Genomic DNA, 18,611 nt, shown 5'->3' with positions numbered 1-18,611 from the left:
AGCACAATCCCGGTGCCGTGCCCCATGCCCAGTGCCCAGTGCTGTGCCCCATCCCCGGTACAGTCCTGGTGCCATCCCAGTGCAATCCCAGTGCTATCCCGGTGGTATCCCAGTCCAATCCTGGTGTAATGCTGGTGCTATCCCAGTCCAATCCTGATTCTATCCCGGTGCTATCTCGGTGCAATCCCGCTATAATCCTGGTGCTATGCCAGTGCTATCCCAGTCCAATCCTGGTGTTTTCCCGGAACAATCCCGGTTCTATCCCCGTGCAATCCCGGTGCATCCCGATGCCTGGTGCAATCTTGGTGCTATCCCGGTCCAATCCCGTGCTATCCCGATGTTATCCCGGTGCTATCCCGATTCTACCCCGCTACTATTCTGGTGCTATCCCCGTTCTATCTCGGTGCTATCCCGGTTTTATCCCGGTCCAATCCCAGTTCTATCCCGGTGCTATCCTGGTGTTATCCTGGTGCTATTCCGGTTTTATGCCCGTTTTATCCCGGTCCAATCCCGGTGCTATCCCGGTTCTATCCTGGTGCGGTGCCCTCCCCGCTGTCTCGTTCCGCCGCCAGGGGGCGCCGCCGCGTCTCCCTTCGGGCCCCTTCGGCTCTTTTCGGAGCGGCGCGTGCGCGAGGCGGGGCCTCGACGGCGGCCGAACGGCGAGAGGGGGCGGGGCCTAGTCTTCGGGCCGTTCCGTCCCTGCTCGGGTATTTCCGGAGAAGGTTCGGGACGTTCCGTCCTCGCTCGGCTGTTTCCGGGGCGGGTTCGGGCCGTTCCGGCGGCGCTCGGGCCTGTCCCAGGCTGGGCCGGGCCGGAGGCGGCAGAGCGGGGCTGGAGCCGGGCGGCGGCGGATGGAGCTGGCGGAGAGGTGGGACGGGGCCGGGACCTGGGGATCGAGAGAGGGGGGATCGGGGTGAGGGGCCAGAATCGGAACCAGGGCCGGCGCCGGGACCCCCTCAGCGTGAGGCGCCCCCGGAGCCTGGCGGGGACCCCCGGGGTGGGCCCCGGGCCGGGGCTCTGTCCGTGCTGGGGCGGCCTCGCGGATGTGCCCAGGCATGCGGGAGGTGTCAGCGCGGGGTGTCCCGCTACCAGGGCAGAGACACCCCCGGACCGGGACACCCCCGAGCCTGTCCCTGCCCCGTCCCCACTGCAGGGCTGTGCCCCACGACCCCCCTCAGGCTGTCCCTGTCCCCTCCTCGTGCAGGGGCTGTGCCCCCACTGATCCCCGCAGGCTGTCCCTTTCCCCTCCCCGTGCAGGGGCTGTGCCCCCACTGATCCCCGCAGGCTGTCCCTGTCCCCTCCTCGTGCAAGGGCTGTGCCCCCACTGATCCCCGCAGGCTGTCCCTGTCCCCTCCTCGTGCAGGGGCTGTGCCCCCACTGATCCCCGCAGGCTGTCCCTTTCCCCTCCCCGTGAAGGGACTGTTTTCCCCCCCAATTTCCCCGTGCTGTTTCCATCCCAGCAGTGCCATCAAGGGTTCCTGTGCCATTTCCCCCGCAGTGATGCCAGTTTAGGGATCACCCTCAGCAGGGTACATTTCCCCCCTTTCTGGGGGTCCTAGGCACCCTTTTGGGGTGGCAGAGCCAGAGAAGAGCAGCCTGTGGGGGTCCCACCACTGCTCCCCCCCTGCCCGGGGGCAGTTCAGCCCCAGCAGACCCCGGGCTAGAGCTGGTGCCCCTGTCTGGCTGGATATGCCAGAGTTCAGCCTTGGGGGTGGCTTTGCTCTCTCTTGACACAGTTACCCCCAAACCCTGGCTTTGGGATGAGCCAAGTCCCACTGTTCCCAGGGAGGTTGGTCACTGCATTTCTTCTCCTTCTGCGGGTGTTTCTCAGCCCCTTGAGGAGGATGATTCCTGTGGTCTTGCACCTCCCAAACTGGGGGTCTCTGCTCAATAGGGAATGAAACCAGGGGTGAAACCTATCTAAAATGGGATCTGCAGGAGCTGGAGTGGCTCCAGTGTTGCCTTTTGGTGGAGGCACGGCTGCCTCTCCTCCCATTAATGCGCAGCTTTGATTTCCCAAGCAGCTCTTGGAGCCACTGGGGAACTGGCCCTGTGACTTTCTCTGTGAGAGCAGGGCATGGAGACAGCTGAGTAAATATAGCCTAAATCACTGCTTTCCTGGCCATTCCCCCGCCCTGCCAAGGGCCGGTGTGTCCCCAAGGCTGGATTGGCCTCTGCTCTAGTCATCCACCATGTGGGAAAGTCCAAGGCATGGTTTGGTTTCTTTGGCGACTCCCTTTGACGTGGGCAGATTGTGCTTCCATTTGGCCATGCGATTCATGGCGTGGACTCATTTCCCCTAAACTTGGTCCCCTGCCCCAAACCCCTCCGTTTTTAACTTGCTGGAACAAGGGTTTAGGCACACAGGAAAATCCTTTTCTGCCCACAGTTGGGTCTCGCTGGACAAAAGCTCTGGGTTTGGAAGGGAAAGTGCTGGAAATTCATCTGGAATGTGGCAAGGAGCAGAGTGGTTTGTCAGAGCCAGTTTGGAGCCATGTCAGAGCGCCGGGTGCTGGGGTGTGTTTACAATGAAAAAAGAGTATTTATAATATCGCAGGCTCTTTTAATTCCTCTGGGAATCTCTGGAGCTGTGGCTTGGAGCTGGAGCAGCCAAGTAATGGAAGATAAAAAGCAAACAGAGGAAGGGGACGGTGGGTTTCTCAAGCTGGAAGGTCTTGACTCTCTCACCAACACGCAAATAGTGCTGGTCTGCTAATGTGGGTACTTCTTACCTCTTGGTTACTTCATCTGATTGCTGAGCTGTGCAGGGCTGCTAATAAATCATATAAATTCCAAATACCCCGGGGAATGTGATTTTAAGCAGATAAGTTAGCGAGAACAGTTGGACTTTTTTTTTTTTTCATGTACTCAGGTTTTTTTTAGAACTGTAATTTTTGAGGGAAGGAGCCAAAATACAGCTCCTGGGTTTATGTATCCCTAAACCCAGCTTCATGAATGCTCTGAAAATGGAATTAAGTGTGTTCTTGCAGCCTGGGAGGTGGGGTAATGGCAGCCTGGAGTGAGGTGGTGGGGCTGGTGTAGGGCACTGGGTCCTTCTCTGCTCGCTGCTGGCATATAGAAGTCTCTGACCAAATAAAAAACTCTTGCAGGGAAGAGGAGAAAGTTTCTGAGATGGTTAAGAGAGGACGCGCTTCAGCTCAGCAAAAAAGTTGGATGTCAGAAGCCTCTGGACGGTATGAGAAGTTTTGGAGTAGGTGTGCACAATACCTGAGGTGCTTCAGCCTTTGAGGAGGTCACTGGGACCTCCAGGTGTCTCCCAAAAGTGAGAAGGGTATCAGTCATCCCAAGGCAGGTATTTACCCAGCTCCTCGGATCCCTGCTAACTATGACATTGACCTTTTCCGTGAAATGTTCCAGATATTCCTTCACTTCCTTGGGCTTTGGTGTGAACAAAGCAAAATACTTAATGAAACTCAAGCGTGAGGAGTAAATGCTCTGTGTCCCTGGGAAAGGGCAGCTCGTGGCCATGGGCAGGAGCTGCCCTGGCTGTGTAAATCAGGAGGATGTGGTGCAGCAGCAGATGTCACGATAGCAGGCAATTCCCTGTCCATTTTTATCTTTGTGTCATCCTATTTTCTCTTTTTATTAAAAGAAAAGTTTGTTCTCATTGTCTGCAACGTGCAGTTCAAAACCTGATTTGCTGTTTGTTTTGCTCGCTGAGGATCTGATGTAACTTGGAGAGGTTTTGGGCTGTGTAGATTGGTGTAGGCATCTTCTTCTTTTAAATATTTTTAGGCATTCTTTCCCCTCACTGGAGGGAAAGCAACACTCAATCTTATTTCAAGTCAAGCTGCACTTTGAGCGGCATTTGGAACTGGGTGAAAAAGCACAGGAACCACATTTAAAACGTTAAGATGCTTTTATTTATGCGCTGGGCGCACACAAAAAGACTTGTAATGTGTTTTTTGTTTCAAACCGATGCATTAAACAAAGAAAGTATTGACAGCAGTTAATGAATCGGGGGATTGTTTCTGGGTGCTGAGATAGATTTACCAAAGGTATTTAGCTGTCTGATGCATGGGATTTGCAGAGCAGCCTTAAGCAAGTGCTTGCCAGCACAGACACATGAGGTTCTTCTCCGAGATCCGAGCAAACCTGGAGCTGGGCCCAGCCGAAATCTTTTGGCAGGCTGGTCCCTCTCCCCTGCTCGGAGGTGTGCTTCCAGCCGACAGGCTCGTGCGTGTCCCAGGCTCTTGGCCCTACCTTCCCTGCAAAGAGCTGTTCCAGAGCTTTGGGAAGTGTGTTCATGATCCACAGAGACACGCAGACTCGGTCAGCTGCACTCCGAGGGTGCAGAGCTTTCCTGGCCATTGGCTTGGCCAAGGAAGCCACTCGCTAGGTCTGTGGCAGGACAGAGGGCAACTGTTCCCCCTGGAGGGGACGGCAGTGGATTAACCATGTGGATTTGGATTTCCAGGGGGGCTCCTCGCAGAGCACTTGATGCCCACGTGGTCTGAGCGTGGGGAAGGCAGGTGAGACTGCTCCAGGACCAACCTGGCTTTAAGTCCTCTGGATTGTTGCATGTGCCCAGTGACCCTCTGGGCCATGGAGAGCAGAGTGGCACAGAACTACCTCTGCGTTTCCACCCCAGGGAACAAGGCTGTGACAGGAGTTGGTTGGAAGAAGCTGCGGGACCTGCTCCGTGGACACACTCGGTGCTCCCGAGTCACTCTTCTCTTCCCACCCCTCCACGCAGATCTGCTTTTAAAAGCTACTGAACGAGTTTGCCAGGGCTGAGCCAGGGCTGAGCGTTCTGTCCTTCCAGCCTCTTCGACTGCACCGGCTTGTCAGAGGCGCCAGGAGTCAGGGCTGGGATCTGCGGGCAGGAGCTTGGGGGGTGCCTGCGGGGGAGCATCAACCCAGCTGGGTTTGGGCTCTGCTGCCTCTGGGTGCCTTCTGGTGTCTGTCCTCTCTGGGAGGAGCAGGAGCTGCCGGCACCGTTCCCGCCCAAACCCTTGGCACTCAGACAGTGCCTGTGGTGCTGTGACTCCTAGACAGGCAGCGTTCAGAGGGGCAGCCAGTGAGCCTGGCCATAAATCTCTCTTTATGCTCTGGATTATGAAGTAATATTTTCCTGGCTGGGGCTTGGTTGGACTGGGGAAATGCAGGCTCTGCTGCAGCTGAATCCCAGCATGGTGGCAGCTCTCATGGCAGCCATACTGGGATGTGCTGCTTCCCCTAGGAACACAAGAGACCTCCCCAGGAGCTCTCCATGAGACTTGCAGCCTGGTGTTGCTCCTGGAGCTCTGAAGAAGCTCTCCGGCAACCTGGGTCAGGCTTAATTCTGTTCCCCACCCACCTCTGGCTGCAAGTACCTCACCTCCCTGCAGGCAGCGCCTGTTCATTCATGGCAAAGACAGCCTGGCTGGGACTCCTGCCCGAGCTCAAGCAGGCGGTGCAGGCTCTGGCTGCTTCACAGGTTTCCTGTGCCATGGCCTTTTTGTGCCTTTTGTCCTTGCCAAGGGAAGGAGCCCTCAGCGTGGTGCCAGGCTGGAGAGCCTGGCTGTGGAGAGGTGGAGCTGGCTCCTCTCAGGGGACTTACCCCGATCTTCAGACTTTGTGGCAGCACGTGCAGGGGTTGGTGGCACGTGCAGGTGTGTTGGCACGTGCGGGGTGACACCCCACACAGCAGGGAAGAAGGCTTTGTAGCTCATATGAACTGTAACGTACTGCTGGCCCGGAAGGGTTATTTTGAAATCCTGCAGATCACCACTGTTGGTGTCTCTCAGCCGAGTCTAACCCACGGTCAGAGCAGCCTTAGCTTTGTGCCACGCTTGGTTGTGCACTGACCCCGCTGGGAAGGGTGTCCTGGCTCCCTTTGCCTCCTCCCCTCCCTCTCTGCCCAGGCTCCTGCAGCTCTGAGAAAAGCCTTCCTGCTCACTAATACTTTTCAGATGAGACTCAAGAGTTTTGAGCTGGGTTTGGTGGTTTCTGGGCCAAAGCAGCTTCAAGCTGTTAGTAGGACCTGCAGTGTTTCAGCGGGCCCAGTGTGTCCCTGGGAAGGCTGATTTCTGGCTGCCCGGGTGCCTTGTGCAAATCCCGGAATGCTGGAATTTGCCTGGGGGAGGTGGAAAACTGGCCTGTGCAGCCAGGAAGGGATGGGAAAAGAGGACGTGCCTGGCTGGTGGGAATGCCCCAGCTCGTACATCTCTTCAGTAACATGTTATAACCCAGGTTTATTCTTTTTGGTGGATTTCTGGGCACGGCAGGCAGCATATTCAATTTCTCTCTGAATAGCTGAAGGGCAGTTAGGAGATCTAAGTAGACTTGAAGGCTTCTAAAGATTATTTTAACTCCTCTCGCCTCCATCCCTGCAAAAGGAACCCGTGCCTGCACTTGATGCTGTTGGTGCTTTTGAAAAGTTCAAAAATTGACTTTTAGCTCAGAGCAAAGCTTTGAAGTGCTGTTCTGTGGAAATGGCAGCACCTCTCGAAAGCCTTTTGCTGAAAGCTTGGGTAACCTACATTTGCGGGCAGCTGCCTTCAGAAGATGCCTTTGTGGGGGATTTTGTGGTGAGATATAAAGGTGAACTGTGAAATTAAATGGATTTTACAAGGAAAGGTTAAATCTGTTTGTTCTGCTCCTATTCAGGGCCTGCAGCTGGTGAGTGCAGGGTCGTCCTTTTCTGTATGTGAAAGTTATCCTGCATAAAGGCTGTTTTGTCTCACTCGTTGTCTCCTTGTTTGCATAAGTGCTTCGAGGAGGGTAAGCTGAAGAAGCAGGAGTGAACCTCTTTAAGATGCAGAGCTGGTGCCTGGCTGTAGCAGAGAGGAGGTGGCATTCCTGCCTGCAGCCACTGGCTCCTCTGTTGCTTTGGGGAGTGGAAATCAGGATTAGCATGTCCTGGTTGGATTCAAGGCTCAGCATCAGCTGGTAGGTAGGAGAGAAATGAGTCCTGCCTCTCTCAGGTGAACCTCTAGTTTGAATGTTGGTGTATCAGGAGGGTGTGGGGTGCCTGGCTGTGCAGTGACAAGTCTTCTTCTCTTTGCAGGCACTGGGAAAGGGGACGTAGCACGACACACTGTTCTGGACTGGAAGCCTCCCAGACTCCAAGAAACCCGCTTCTTTTTTGGTGAAACAGACCCTGACCTCGGGTTTCCTTACTGCATGCCCGCTCACCAGTGCTGGATTATGTTTGTCTCCTTCTCCCTTTGCTCCATAATCTGGCTGAATCGTGGTTTCAAGCTCAGGAAAAGGGGCTGCACCTAAAGAGCTCTGGGGCACCCAGACTAGGCTCCTGGGGTGCTGTTTCACACAGAGACATTCAGAGTGCTGATGGGGGAGAGCTGCCTCTGAGGACCCTCCTCTCCTGCCTGAAACGTGCTGTCTGACTGTTCAGAGCCCTTCTCCTCTCCCCCCAGCAGAGAGGATGGGCAGCACCGACGGCTTCCAGTACCGCGCGCTCTACCCCTACCGCAAGGAGCGCGAGGAGGATATCGACCTGCTGCCCGGGGACATCCTGGTCGTCAGCAAGGGGGCCCTGCAGTCCCTGGGTTTCAAAGACGGGGATGAGCAGACCCCCAACCAGATCGGGTGGATCCTGGGTGTCAACGAGCGGACCAAGCAGAAGGGGGACTTCCCTGGCACCTACGTGGAGTATGTGGGGCCGGTGAAGATCTCGGTCCCTTCTCACCGGCCCCGAGTGCAGAGACCCTTGCCTGCCACGCCTGGGGCCAGCGGCTGCCGGCTGCCGGAGGCTGTGGAGCAAGGTAAGCCCTGCTGTGTGCTGTGTTGGCTCCAGGACAACTCCATTCCTGATGCGTGACAGAGGAGAGTGTGTGAGTGGCTTTGCAGGACAGCATTGGCTCAGCAGCTGCACAGTTGAGTTGTCTGGGGGTTGTGGGCTCAGGCTCAGTCCTAGCCCAGAGAAAAGCATGTTGTTCCTCCTCAACTTGCTCAGCAGAGCTTCTTGGAGCAAGCCTTGTCCTGCTCATACCTCTGCAAGATCCTTCTCCCTCTCTGTCCTGCAACTGCCCAGGATCCCTGTGGCCCTTGGTCCCTGCTCTACTCAGTCCCTGCTCTACTCAGTTCGGCCCTGCTCCCTCCCAGGGTCAGGGCTGGGAGAGCCCTGACCTCTCCCAGCCACCAGCTCCCCGCCTCTGCAGCGCCTGGGGCAGTGCTCCCTGCCAAGAGCTGCTCAGCCCTGCTGAGAGACACAATTACTTGTCTCTGGGCAAGAGGAGAAAAGTCAGGGTCTAAAAGAGCACTTCTGAGAACTGGAGCTAATTGCTTGTCTGCCTGGCAGCCAGCCCTCCCTGTGGGTCGCAGGACCCTCTCTGGGGCTGGGCAGCCACCCTGGGGCTGGGCATAGGCTGTCCTGCACCTGCAGCTGCCTCCCAGCTGGCACTGGGCTTGGCACAGATCTGGTCCAGGAGGGCCAATGTACCTCAGCCCTGCTTGTGGAGCTGTGGCAGCTGCCTGCCCTTTGCCTGTGTTTTTTTCTTCCCAGGCACATAAACCCCATCGCAGGGGTTCAGCGACCCCTGGGTTCCCCTCATCTACTCTACCCTTGTGAGACTCCACCTGGATTACTCCCTCCAGGTCTGGGGTCCTCAGCACAGGAGAGATGTGGCCTTGTTGGAGTTAGTCCAGAGGAGGCCATGAAGATGCTCCGAGGGCTGGAGCACCTCTGCCATGGAGACAGGCTGGGAGAGCTGGGAGTGTTCAGCCTGCAGAAGAGAAGGCTCTGGAGAAACCTTATTGTGGCCTTCCAGTACTTAAAAGGAAAAAAGAAGAAGAGAGACTTCTTATACAGGCACATACTGATAGGACAAGGGGGAGGTTTTAAATTATAAGAGGAGAGATTTAGATTAGAAGTTAGGAAGAAGTTCTTGACTCTGAGGGTGGCACAGGTTGCCCAGAGAAGCTGTGGCTGCCTCATCCCTGGAAGTGTCCATAGCCGGGTTGAACAGGGCTTGGAACAACCTGGGATAATGGAAGGTGTCCCTGCCCATGGCAGGGGGTGGAACAAGATGGACTTTAAGGTCCCTTCCAAATGAGGAGTGACAGCCAGACTTTGCCTTCCCATGCCTTGCAGAAGATCTTGTGCAGGTGCACACAGGAGGACTGGGGGCAGCAGAAGGGAGCTGGTGGGTGTCACAGCATGTTCTCAGTCCTGCATCCCCCCTGTCCCTCTTTGCCTGGGAGTCACAACTATCCATCACATGCTTCTAGCTGTGTGAAACACCTCTGGGGTCTTACAAAACCAGGGTGGTGGGGCTGGTGCAGCTGCCTGTAGCTGCCTCACTTGCTCCTGCTGCCAGAGCCGGAGGGGTGGCCCCAGGAAACATCTCTGGAGGGTGGGAATGGTGCTGGGCCGTGTGAGCGTTTGGGTTGTCAGGGAGAGCCCTGATCTGAGTCATTCCGCTCACGACCTGCCTTTCCAAGAAAGCAGCTCCTCTTGGAAGCCTGGGATAGGCGCTCTGCTGGATGTGCCAGCCTTGCCTGTGTCCAGCCCTGTGCTCCTTCAGGGGCTGTCACTGTCGGCTCTCTCCTCCTCTTCTCAAGGAGGGCTCGGTGGAGGTGTGTCTGGGTGGTCGGAGCTGCTGGTATAATCTCTGGGGTGTGGAACAAGATATGTTCCAAAACTCCTGACACATAGAAAAGGTGCAGTTGGAAAAGAAAATAAAAGCCAGCCTGTCTGTGGGGAGGGAGGATGGGGTACCAGGGCGCATGAGGAGGGTGCCGACCCTGTCCCTCTCCCCTGTGGGTGCATCCCCATAGCCAGCCTCCTCTCTGGGCACAGCCAGGGCCTGCAGGGAGGCACTTCAGACACCCAGGACCATGTTACACTCAGCCTGTGTGTTGATATGGGCCGTTCACTTAAGAGCTGGACTCGACAATCCTCGTGGGTCCCTTCCAGCTCAGAATAGTCTGTATTTCTGTATTCAGTGTTCTGCTGGGGAGACGCATTTTTGCATCGGAGAAACTGCATTTGAGCCAAGCCTGTGTTGTTTCTTCACAGGCCGCATTTTGGGAGATGCAGAGCCGTCTCCTGGCTGCCCCACGGAGCTCATGCCATGCTTCCCGGGTCCTGCCCCAGCTGGCCAGGCTCCCTGAGCCCCGCAGTGTCACTGGAGGAGCAGGGCCAGCACCACACTCTGTCACGCAGCCCCCGGGAGCTGGGCTGGCCCTGCTGAACAGCGAGAGCCAGCGCATTGTGCCAGTGGATTTACGAGCTGCTGGTGTTTGCCTTCCGCAGAGAACATGGGCGGAAAATGCGGCTCGGAAATATTTCTGCAGCTGCCCGGGCCGAGCTGGGAGCAGTGCTGAGAGCAGCCTTGTTCATGGCAGCCCAGCCCGGAGGCCCGGCAGGCTCAGGAGTCGCTGCTGGCTCCAGCACAGGCTGCCTGATAAAAAAAGGACAAGCTGCTCCCTGCTGAAGCAGCGCATTCCCAACCGGGCCACGTGGGCAGCACCAGCATTTACTCTCCCTTCAGCCCTTCCCAAGGGTCAGACTGGGAGCTGCCAGCCTGGCAGCTTGCCTGCTGCTTCCCCACCCTGACCAGCACCACACTGGGCCCCTTCCTCTGCCCAGGGGCTCGTTCTGGTGGGAGATTGGCCCCCTCCCTGCCACCCTCCAGCAGAGCTGCTGGGTGCCCACCCCATGTGCTTCCCTATCCATGGGTGCTCTGTCTCCCCACGAGGCTGTGGGTGCAGGAGGCTCAGCCGGGTGTGGAGTCTCAGCTTGCTGCGCCTCGTGGTGAGACCACACCAGGCGAGTTCGGGTCAGATCCATGACAACGGAGCTGTTTCGCAACCTTTTGGCTCTGCCTCTGCAGAGTGGAGTGTGCTGGGTGTCCTCACCCACTGTGGGCTACCCAAGGGCTGCCTGGTGCTGTGGACCAGCCTGGAGGAGCCTCCTGCACCGACTGGTGCTCAGTTGGAACCAGGATGGCACCGCTCATCCCTCGGCAAACCTCCTGCTGACAGCAGCCTGGCCAGGCCTGCGTGCTCCTGCCCCGGCATGCACAGGGGGAGGGGGTGCCTGGAGCCAGAGTCTCAAGATCTGCTGGAAGTGGCAGTGAAATACCACCCGCCAAGGGGCTAAGGATCCCCCAGGAATGGGGGGGACCCTAGTTCTGTGCCGCAGGCTATCTGTCTGTCTGTACCCTGTAGCAGCCTGCAGGAGGCTGTGGGCTCACGGGGAGGGGGAGACACAGGGCCGGTTTCCATGTTAAACGAGCAATCAAAGGCAGGAATTTGCTGACATGGCATTCTGTCTGAATCTCTGGATTAATCACAGCTCACCACGGCGAGCGAGCTCCCTGGGCCTGCTCCACTGCCAGCCCTGCACAGCCCCTGTGCTGGGCAGGGACCCAGCCCAGCCCGAGCTCCAGGAGCCCTGGTAACCCCTGCGCTGCCTGCCTGGGGGCTGGGGGTCTCCAAGCCTCTGCAGAGAGAAGTAGGATCTCTTGTGCACACCCAATGAGGGGTTGGAGCAAAGCTGGGCTCAACAAGTGCTGCGCTGGTTTCTGGGCCAGCTTACAGGTTCCTTGCAGCCTCTGCGCTGCGTTTGCCTGGGCCACAGCTTTCCTGGCTCCTGTTGGAGGCTGCGTTGGTTGTGCCCTGCTCTGCTGCTGGTGGCTGAGCTGGCAGTGAGCCCTTCTGTCCCTCCCTCTCCCACAGGGTCTCCTCTTCTGGACTTGCAGGAGCAGTTCAGCCCTCCCGAGATTGCTCCGCCGCTCCTGGTGAAGCTGCTGGAAGCTATTGAGAAGAAAGGTAAGGGGTAATGCTGAGCACTGGGGAAGGCTCATAGATCCCAAAATCCCGCAGTGAGGGCAGAGGGGAAGGCTGATAGATCCCAAAATCCAGCAGTGAGGGCACAGGGGTAGACTGATATATCCCAAAATCCCACAGTGAGGGCAGAGGGGGAGGCTGAGCTCTGTGGGACACACAGGACTCAGCTGCCCTCACACTCCTCCCTGGATTGATCTGCTGTTGCCCAGTGCATGGCTTGACCCCACTGTGCCATCCTGCACAGAGGCCTGGGGTGAGGGTGCTGGGTCTGAGCACCTACACGCCGTGGATGGGTGCTGGGGTTTGGGAAGTGCTTCCAGCCTGGATCTGTGCCAGAAAGGGGAAGAAAGGTGGAGAAAGGGGGCCACTGAACTGGGTGTCCTGGGGGCCAAGGGGGCTGCAGCAGCATCTGCAGGGAGTTGGCTTGGACACTGTCCAGGCGTGGTTGGCTGTGCCACAGCCATTGCCCGGCTGGCACTGGGAGCTGACAGCAGTGTCCCCCTTCCAGGGTTAGACAGCGAGATGTTGTACAGGACATCTGGCTCCGAACTGAGGCAGGCGCTGAGAACCGGTAAGAACCAGCTCTGCGCGGTGGAGGCGAATCAACTCAGATGGAGGAGATTAGTGGATGTGACAGCGCCAGCAGTAATGCAATCCAGGCCAGGCTGCCTGTCCTCGGCAGTTCCTGACTCCTGGCACGCTGCCTGTGGGGCTGGGCTGTCCCCGTCCCAACACGTCCCTGCCTCGTGTGGAAGGGATGGGAGAGGGGGGATTCCTGACACCCTCCATGGGCTGGAGCAAAGAGATGTGGTGCCAGCTTGGAGACTCACAGGCAAACAAATGAACCCCTGTGCTTGCCTTCTGCTCTCTTTGGGTGCTCTGCTGATGAGCTGGCAGAGGCTTCTCTAGCTCTGTCACATAACTAATAACCAGAGGAGGATCTTTCATAGCTTGGTGGCTCTGTGGTGCCAGAGCTGATGTCTTTGCCGGGGAGCCTTCAGAGCTCTCTGCCTCTTGGCTTGGGCCTCATCTAGCACCACATTGGCATATCCCCTTCCACAGACATTCCTGCAAACCCCAACCACACAGTGCTGTCAGCCCTGGCTGTGCTGCTCTTGGGACAGGCTTTATGTGCTTCCCAAAATCCTGCGCCCTGCGTTCGAGGGAGATGTTATCCCCACTGGGTTCAGTATGTGGCTGCTCAGTCTTTGCTTGGCTCTGCCAGCAGTGGGAAGCAAAATTCTCACCCAAGCCTTGCATGCCCAGGATTCTTGTGGCAAGATTCCTGTGTGGGCACCCAAAATGACCTCTGCCCTTTCCCAAGGGGAACTGCTGGGGTTCCCAGAGCCAGCTTGTTTCTGGGGTGTACAGGGAACTTCCAGGAATCCTCGGTCACATGGGCTGCCTGAGGGCTGCCTGAGCTCCCTCGTGGTGCTGTGTCCCGTGGTAGCTGGCTGGGAGGTGTGGGATGGTCTCAGGATGGATGCTGATAGCACTGAAGCTGCTGGCTGGGTGTCCAGTGCTGTGCCCACCACCCATGGGAAATCTGTGCCCTGGCAGATTGGACCCTGGGTGACCTGGAGCCCCTGGACGTGCACTCCCTGGGTGAGGTGCTGCGGGGTTATCTGCAGGACCTGCCCTCCCCCGTGGTGCCTGTGTCCGTGCATGGAGACATCCTTCGCATCCTGCAGGGTAAGGGCCTCCCTGTCTGCCTTGGGAATGGGATGGACGCGTTTGGGGGATTAAAATAAGCCCTGTCCCTATGAGCCTGGCACATGGCCCCTGCTGCTGACAGCACTCCCACGCTGTGACGCATTGGAGCAGAGAGCAGTGCTGGCTATCCCAGCTCTTCTATCGTGTCTTGTTCTCTGCCCAGAGATCCCCCAGCCAGAGAATTGCCGGAAGCAGCTGCTGCTGGCCCTGGAGTCGCCTGCGGTACCGCTCCAGAACACGCTCACCCTGCAGTTCCTGCTCCGGCATCTGGGGAAGGTATCACAGCGGGCCGAGAGCAACGGCCTCCACCCTCGGGCCCTGGGAGAGATCTTCGGCCCCCTGCTCCTGCGGCTGCCTGGCGCCAGGTACGTGAGGCCCTTGGTTCCAGCAGTGTTCCCAGCACTGACCACTGCCTGCCAGGACGAGGAGTCCGGCCTGGAACAGCAGGTCTGCCTGCAGCCCCTGCCTGTGGGATTAAACTGCTGGCAGCACACAGGGGTGGGACTCAAAGCCAGAACAGAGCCCGTGCTTTTGTGTCAGCCTGGGATCTGGCAGCTGGGGTGAACCAGCTGACCCCAGCTGCCCCTTTGCCCAGGGCTCACAGGAGCAGTGCCACTGCTGTTCTCCCCCACAACTGCTGTTCTTAACTTGTCTGCTCTTTCCCTGCAGCCCAGAGCTGAGCCCTGACTTCTCCGTGCTGTTTTTGGAGACACTCCTGCAGACGAAGGAGCTGGAACCGGAACAGTTGCCTCCAGGTACTGAGATGCCCCTTCCTTGTGGCCTGAGGCGCTGGTGTTTATGCTCCGTGGGTGTGGAGTCTCTGCCCCCACGAATGGGTTGCTGAGGGTGTTTCGGTAGCCCAGCTGTGCCTGGAGGCTGGCCCAAGGTACAGATGTGCCTGGAGTAGCTCCTGGTAGCATGGCAGCCAAGGGGGCTTTCCAGGCCAGTCACTGCAGGGAGGGGGACTCAGCACTCCAAGGGATTGCCTGTGGGGAGCTAGGATTTGGGCTCACCCAGTTTCAACCTTCCTTCTCTTGCAGCCTTGCCTCCCAAACCACCGAAGCCAAAGCCCAGCGCAGCCAGCCTGGCCAACGGGAACAGCACACCCTTGCAGGATGCTGAGTGGTACTGGGGGGACATTTCTAGGTAAGGGGGTGACTGGCAGCTCGTGCCTGGGGTGCCCTGTCCATTGAGGCATTTAGGGGAGCCTGTCACAGGCCGTGACAATCCCGTTCCTTGCAGGGAGGAGGTGAACGAGAAGCTACGGGACACACCGGATGGGACTTTCTTGGTGCGTGATGCTTCCAGCAAGATCCAGGGGGAATACACACTCACGCTCAGGTAGGGCACTGGGATCCTCTGCCACTCTGGGATGCAGCTGTGGGTCTGAGTTCCTGTGCTTCCAGCTGCTGGGATGCCAAGAGCACCTGCTGTAGGGTGCTGGGGTGGTGGTAAGTGCCCTCTCCTCTCCCCTCCCCACTACAGGAAGGGAGGCAATAACAAGCTGATCAAGATCTTCCACCGGGAAGGGAAGTATGGCTTCTCAGAGCCCTTGACTTTTGGCTCCGTGGTGGAGCTCATCACCCACTACCGGCACGAATCGCTCGCCCAGTACAATGCCAAGCTGGACACCAGGCTGCTCTACCCCATTTCCAAGTACCAGCAGGTGAGCCCTGGGCCTCAGGTGCACGATGGCCAACACAGCCTGAACCAGTGGCACTTGCTCCTCCATCCCTGCTCCTTTGGGAGATGACAATGTCCCACCCCTTCCCCCCATGCCGGGACGTTGCATTGTGGGGTGACAGACGTGCGGGGCTGGTGGGGTTTCATGGGACCAGCTGGAGCAGGTCCTGAGTGAGGCTGTGCCTATGGCAGGACCAGCTGGTGAAGGAGGACAGTGTGGAAGCCGTTGGGGAGCAACTGAAGGTGTATCATCAGCAGTACCAGGACAAGAGCTGGGAGTACGACCTGCTGTATGAGGAGTACACACGCACTTCCCAGGTACGTGGGCACTGCCTTCCCCAGGGACTGCCCTCGCACCCCTTGAGTGCTGGCAGCTGCCACGCTGTGCAGACGGGAGGGCAGAGACTGGGGACCCGCTGCCCTCTTTGTCTGCTGCTGGACTTGAGGGGGCTCCCCAGAGGATGGGTTTGAAGTGGGGGTTATTTTAGCTGCAGCAAGGACAGTGCTGCTTTGGGGAGGGAGGAAGAGAGGATGAGAATGGGCAGAAATGTTCCTCAGCTTTCCCTTCCCTTCTCCCCAGGAGCTGCAGATGAAGAGGACGGCAATCGAGGCCTTCAATGAGACGATCAAGATCTTTGAGGAGCAGTGTCAGACCCAGGAGAAGTGCAGCAAGGAGTACATAGAGCGCTTCCGGCGGGAGGGCAACGAGAAGGAGGTGCAACGGTGAGGATGGGGGAGATGGAGACCTGCCCTGCCTGGGGAAGGGCTCCAGGAGCTGGAAGGATCCTCCTGGCCCAGCACAGAGCCGAGGCATGCACAATCCTTGTCTCTCAGCAGTGTGCTGTGGGCTGGAGCTGGCAAGCAGCCTCCTCTGCCTCCCCCACTCCGGCTTACAGCCCCCCTCTTTCTCCCAGGATCCTCATGAACTCGGAGAAGCTCAAGTCTCGCATCACAGAGATCCACGACAGCAAGATGAAGCTGGAGCAGGACCTGAAGAAGCAAGCCTCGGAGAACCGGGAGATCGACAAGCGCATGAACAGCCTCAAGCCAGACCTCATGCAGCTGCGCAAACTGCGGGACCAGTACTTGGTGTACGTAGCTCCCCTCCAGCATGGCCCGGGAGCAATCCAGCTGGCTCTTCGAGGGCTTTGGGGCTCGTTGGACCAGCTCAGAGCCTGTTTGGTGCGGGAGTGAACTCTGCAGCACAGCCACGGGGCTCGGCGGGCCCTTAGAGGGGCGGCTGCTGCCCTCTGGTGATGGCCGTGCCCTGGAGCCCTGGCCTGGGCTGAGCTCTGCCTTTCCTCCCCCAGATGGCTCACGCAGAAGGGTGCCCGACAGAAGAAGATCAACGAGTGGCTGGGCATCAAGAACGAGACGGAGGAGTGAGTGTCCCTGTCCCTGCTCGTGTGGGAGTGCAGGTTCTGCCTGCACCGAGGCCGTGGGCACCTCCCAGCTCCCTGCATGGGAGCTGAGGAGTCTTCCCTGCCAGAATGGGTGGTGGCAGCAGCAGTGTGGGGGAGAGCTGGGTGCCCAAATTGAGGGAGTCTGACCCTGCCTGTGATCCATTGCAGCCAGTACTCCATGATGGACGACGAGGAGGAGCTGCCCCACCACGAGGAGCGAACGTGGTACGTGGGGAAGATCAACCGCGTGCAGGCAGAGGAGATGCTGTGTGGCAAGAGGGATGGCACCTTCCTGATCCGTGAAAGCAGCCAGAAGGGATGCTATGCCTGCTCTGTGGTGTGAGTATCCCTGTGCAGATGTGGAATGGGGCTGGTGAGGGCTGTGTTCCCACACGGTTCCACCCTTCCCTCGCCAGATGCTGGAGGTGTCAGCTGGGCTTTCCCAAAGTCTCCCCTCTGCCTTGGCTCCTCCTGCCAGGGCCAGGTGTATCTCTGGGCTGCTTTGGCGGCCCCTGCTCATGCCCTGCTGTCCCTGTCCCACTGCTGACCCAGGCTCTTTGTCTCCCTGACAGGGTGGACGGTGACACCAAGCACTGCGTGATCTACAAGACGGCGACGGGCTATGGGTTCGCTGAACCCTACAACCTCTATGCCTCCCTCAAGGACCTGGTCTTGCACTACAAGCACACGTCCCTGGTGCAGCACAATGACTCCCTGAATGTCACGCTGGCTCACCCGGTCCTTTCCCAGCCACCAGCCAGATGAGCAGCCCATGCACAACACAACAGCTGCCTTCAGCTTCTCCCCAGGGCGCTGCTTTCTGGCTCTGGACTCTTGCACCCTGTATAGTTGAGTCTCTGTGCTCCTGCTCCTTCAGAGCCTTTGAGATGTCTGTGACTGTTCCTGATGTCCCTCTTGGTCAGTAGCTGAAACCCATGTTGGCTGATGGGACAGAAAGGCTGGGCTGTTGATTCCCAGCGGGCTCCAGCCTCTAGGAGGTGGGATCCAGTCGTGATTGAATTGCTGGGGGCGAGCACAGCCCCCTCCCCTTCCCTGATAAGCAGGTCAGATCCCCTTCTTGCTGGCAGGTTGCCCCGCTATGCATCACTGTAGAGCTTGGTTCCCAATTCCTCGGAGCACTCCAGCTGGGACCGAGGGGCTCCCTGTCTGGATGCTGGAGGAGGCAGAGGAGCAGCGTATGCATCCTTCAGTCTCGCTTCCCTTGGTGGTCTGGCAGGCTGTGATGGTGTCTGGTACGAGGGCTGCTGCTCTTGCATGCAGAGACTCATTTAGGAAGGAGAAACCTCACCCTCCGTGGGGCTCCCCGGCTGAGGTTTCCCCACCTCACCGTCATTCCCTAGTGTCATAACCACCTCTGGACTGTTGCTGCCCGGGCAGGGAGGATCCAGTTAGTGATGGATCTCTTGCTTTAGTTGTGCCAGTGAAGCTGTGAAATCCGTGTTGGTACCCGTGTTTTTCCTGGCAGGATCTGTGGGATGCACAGCTCGTTGTTCCCGGCTGGCCTCAGTGACTCTCTGCACACGTAACCTGTTTGAAGCTGGACTATAGCTCTGTAAATATGGTTCTTTTTGTGAGCTTCCCTGGTGCTGGTGTTTGCTGAGCCCCCACTGCCACCCCCAGCGTGGGCAGCAGCTGCCAGGCTGCCCTGGGCCCTGCAGCTCGAGCAGGAGAGGGCTGGAGTCCAACGCACACTACGAGCCCTACATGGAATGAAGGACCTCTCTGCTGCAGGAGGACAGATCTGCTGGGCCCAGGGCACGCTGAAATGTATCTGCATGATGGTGAACTACGTATGCAAAGCACTTAGAATCATGGGTACTGTATGGGGTCCGGGGCAGGGCTGCCCACTGTGGGCAGGGCATTGTGTCAGAGTTCAGAGGGCCCAAGGGCAGCCAAGGTGGCTCTGGAAGAGCTTTAAAAGCTGAGCTGAGAGTTGAGGCTGTGGTGGCATTTGCTTCCCTGGGTTCTCATCTGCTTGGCTTGAGGAAAGCATTCTTGGTCTTGATTTGCGGGAGAGGCTTGTTCCCTTTT

The 18,611-nt window shown here is 58.0% G+C and overlaps 1 protein-coding gene across 3 annotated transcripts; it reads left to right on the top strand.

The window, feature by feature from the left end:
* The first annotated feature begins 730 nt into the window (after positions 1-730).
* Positions 731-18,154, top strand: PIK3R2 (phosphoinositide-3-kinase regulatory subunit 2). 3 transcript variants are annotated; one of them, XM_027715424.2, is made up of 16 exons: positions 731-868; positions 7,013-7,730; positions 11,650-11,742; positions 12,269-12,331; positions 13,321-13,452; positions 13,637-13,838; positions 14,143-14,228; positions 14,514-14,619; positions 14,716-14,814; positions 14,959-15,139; positions 15,349-15,474; positions 15,737-15,879; positions 16,071-16,247; positions 16,467-16,538; positions 16,728-16,898; positions 17,132-18,154. In XM_027715424.2, exons 2-16 carry the CDS (start codon positions 7,391-7,393, stop codon positions 17,322-17,324), a joined length of 2,184 nt encoding a protein of 727 aa, XP_027571225.1. In that variant the 5' UTR covers positions 731-868; positions 7,013-7,390; the 3' UTR covers positions 17,325-18,154. The 3 variants fall into 3 exon arrangements, with proteins under 3 accessions (XP_027571225.1, XP_039238950.1, XP_039238949.1); XM_039383016.1 differs by lacking the exon at positions 731-868 and adding an exon at positions 3,170-3,194; XM_039383015.1 differs by lacking the exon at positions 731-868 and adding an exon at positions 6,654-6,894.
* Positions 18,155-18,611: the final 457 nt, after the last annotated feature.

Source organism: Pipra filicauda, unplaced genomic scaffold (assembly GCF_003945595.2).
Source record: "Pipra filicauda isolate LSUMZ 115617 unplaced genomic scaffold, ASM394559v2 scaffold294_size920599_pilon, whole genome shotgun sequence".
Lineage (NCBI taxonomy): Eukaryota > Metazoa > Chordata > Aves > Passeriformes > Pipridae > Pipra > Pipra filicauda.
This window is presented reverse-complemented; position numbering and strand designations above follow the sequence as displayed.

Excerpts from the sequence above, each read along its gene's own strand:
- PIK3R2 (XM_027715424.2), top strand. The coding sequence starts at position 7,391 with ATGGGCAGCACCGACGGCTTCCAGTACCGCGCGCTCTACCCCTACCGC. Across the intron at positions 12,332-13,320 it reads GAGGCAGGCGCTGAGAACCG|ATTGGACCCTGGGTGACCTG; the intron begins GTAAGAACCAGC and ends GTGCCCTGGCAG. Across the intron at positions 13,453-13,636 it reads CATCCTTCGCATCCTGCAGG|AGATCCCCCAGCCAGAGAAT; the intron begins GTAAGGGCCTCC and ends TTCTCTGCCCAG.